A 465-nucleotide genomic window follows, 5' to 3' on the forward strand; every position below is an offset into this window, starting at 1 on the left:
CTCGTTTTTTGATATCCTTTAACGTACNCAATAGCCTCGTCGGTATCATCCTCTTCACCAAACACAGCTGTTGCAATCAGGTGTTTCGCCATGCTGTACGGAATCATCCCGTCTTCCCATCTCAATCCATGGTGATAAGCAATCAACCAGGAAGCACCAGACTTGTCGAATTTTGTTAAAGAATTCCATGGCATAGGACTCACAAAAATGTAATGCGAAAGAACTGTACCTCTTCTCAGGACAGCCACTTCTTTTACGATAAATCTCTTTCCAACGGTGAATCCTTGCAGATCTACAAACGTAGGTACGATCATGACGAGTAATTTATCAAAACTGTGTCCTCATCGCGAATTGTCGCAGTTTTTATCTCGGATGAGAATATTTGTAGACGTGACAATTTATGTGATTTTGCGCACAACGTTGGATAATGGGCAATATTCAATCACGCGATCGTGTAAGATAAGA

General features: G+C 41.4%; 1 protein-coding gene across 1 annotated transcript in view; it reads right to left on the minus strand.

Moving 5' to 3' along the window:
• LOC105450651 overlaps positions 1-92 on the minus strand; it is a 5219-nt gene extending 5127 nt beyond the window's left edge. The window contains exon 1 of the mRNA XM_011690580.1: positions 28-92. Within this exon, the coding sequence (XP_011688882.1) occupies positions 28-92 (65 nt within the window). The remainder of the gene's footprint in view (positions 1-27) is intronic.
• Positions 93-465: the final 373 nt, after the last annotated feature.

Source organism: Wasmannia auropunctata, unplaced genomic scaffold (genome assembly GCF_000956235.1).
Source record: "Wasmannia auropunctata unplaced genomic scaffold, wasmannia.A_1.0 LD336059.1, whole genome shotgun sequence".
NCBI lineage: Eukaryota > Metazoa > Arthropoda > Insecta > Hymenoptera > Formicidae > Wasmannia > Wasmannia auropunctata.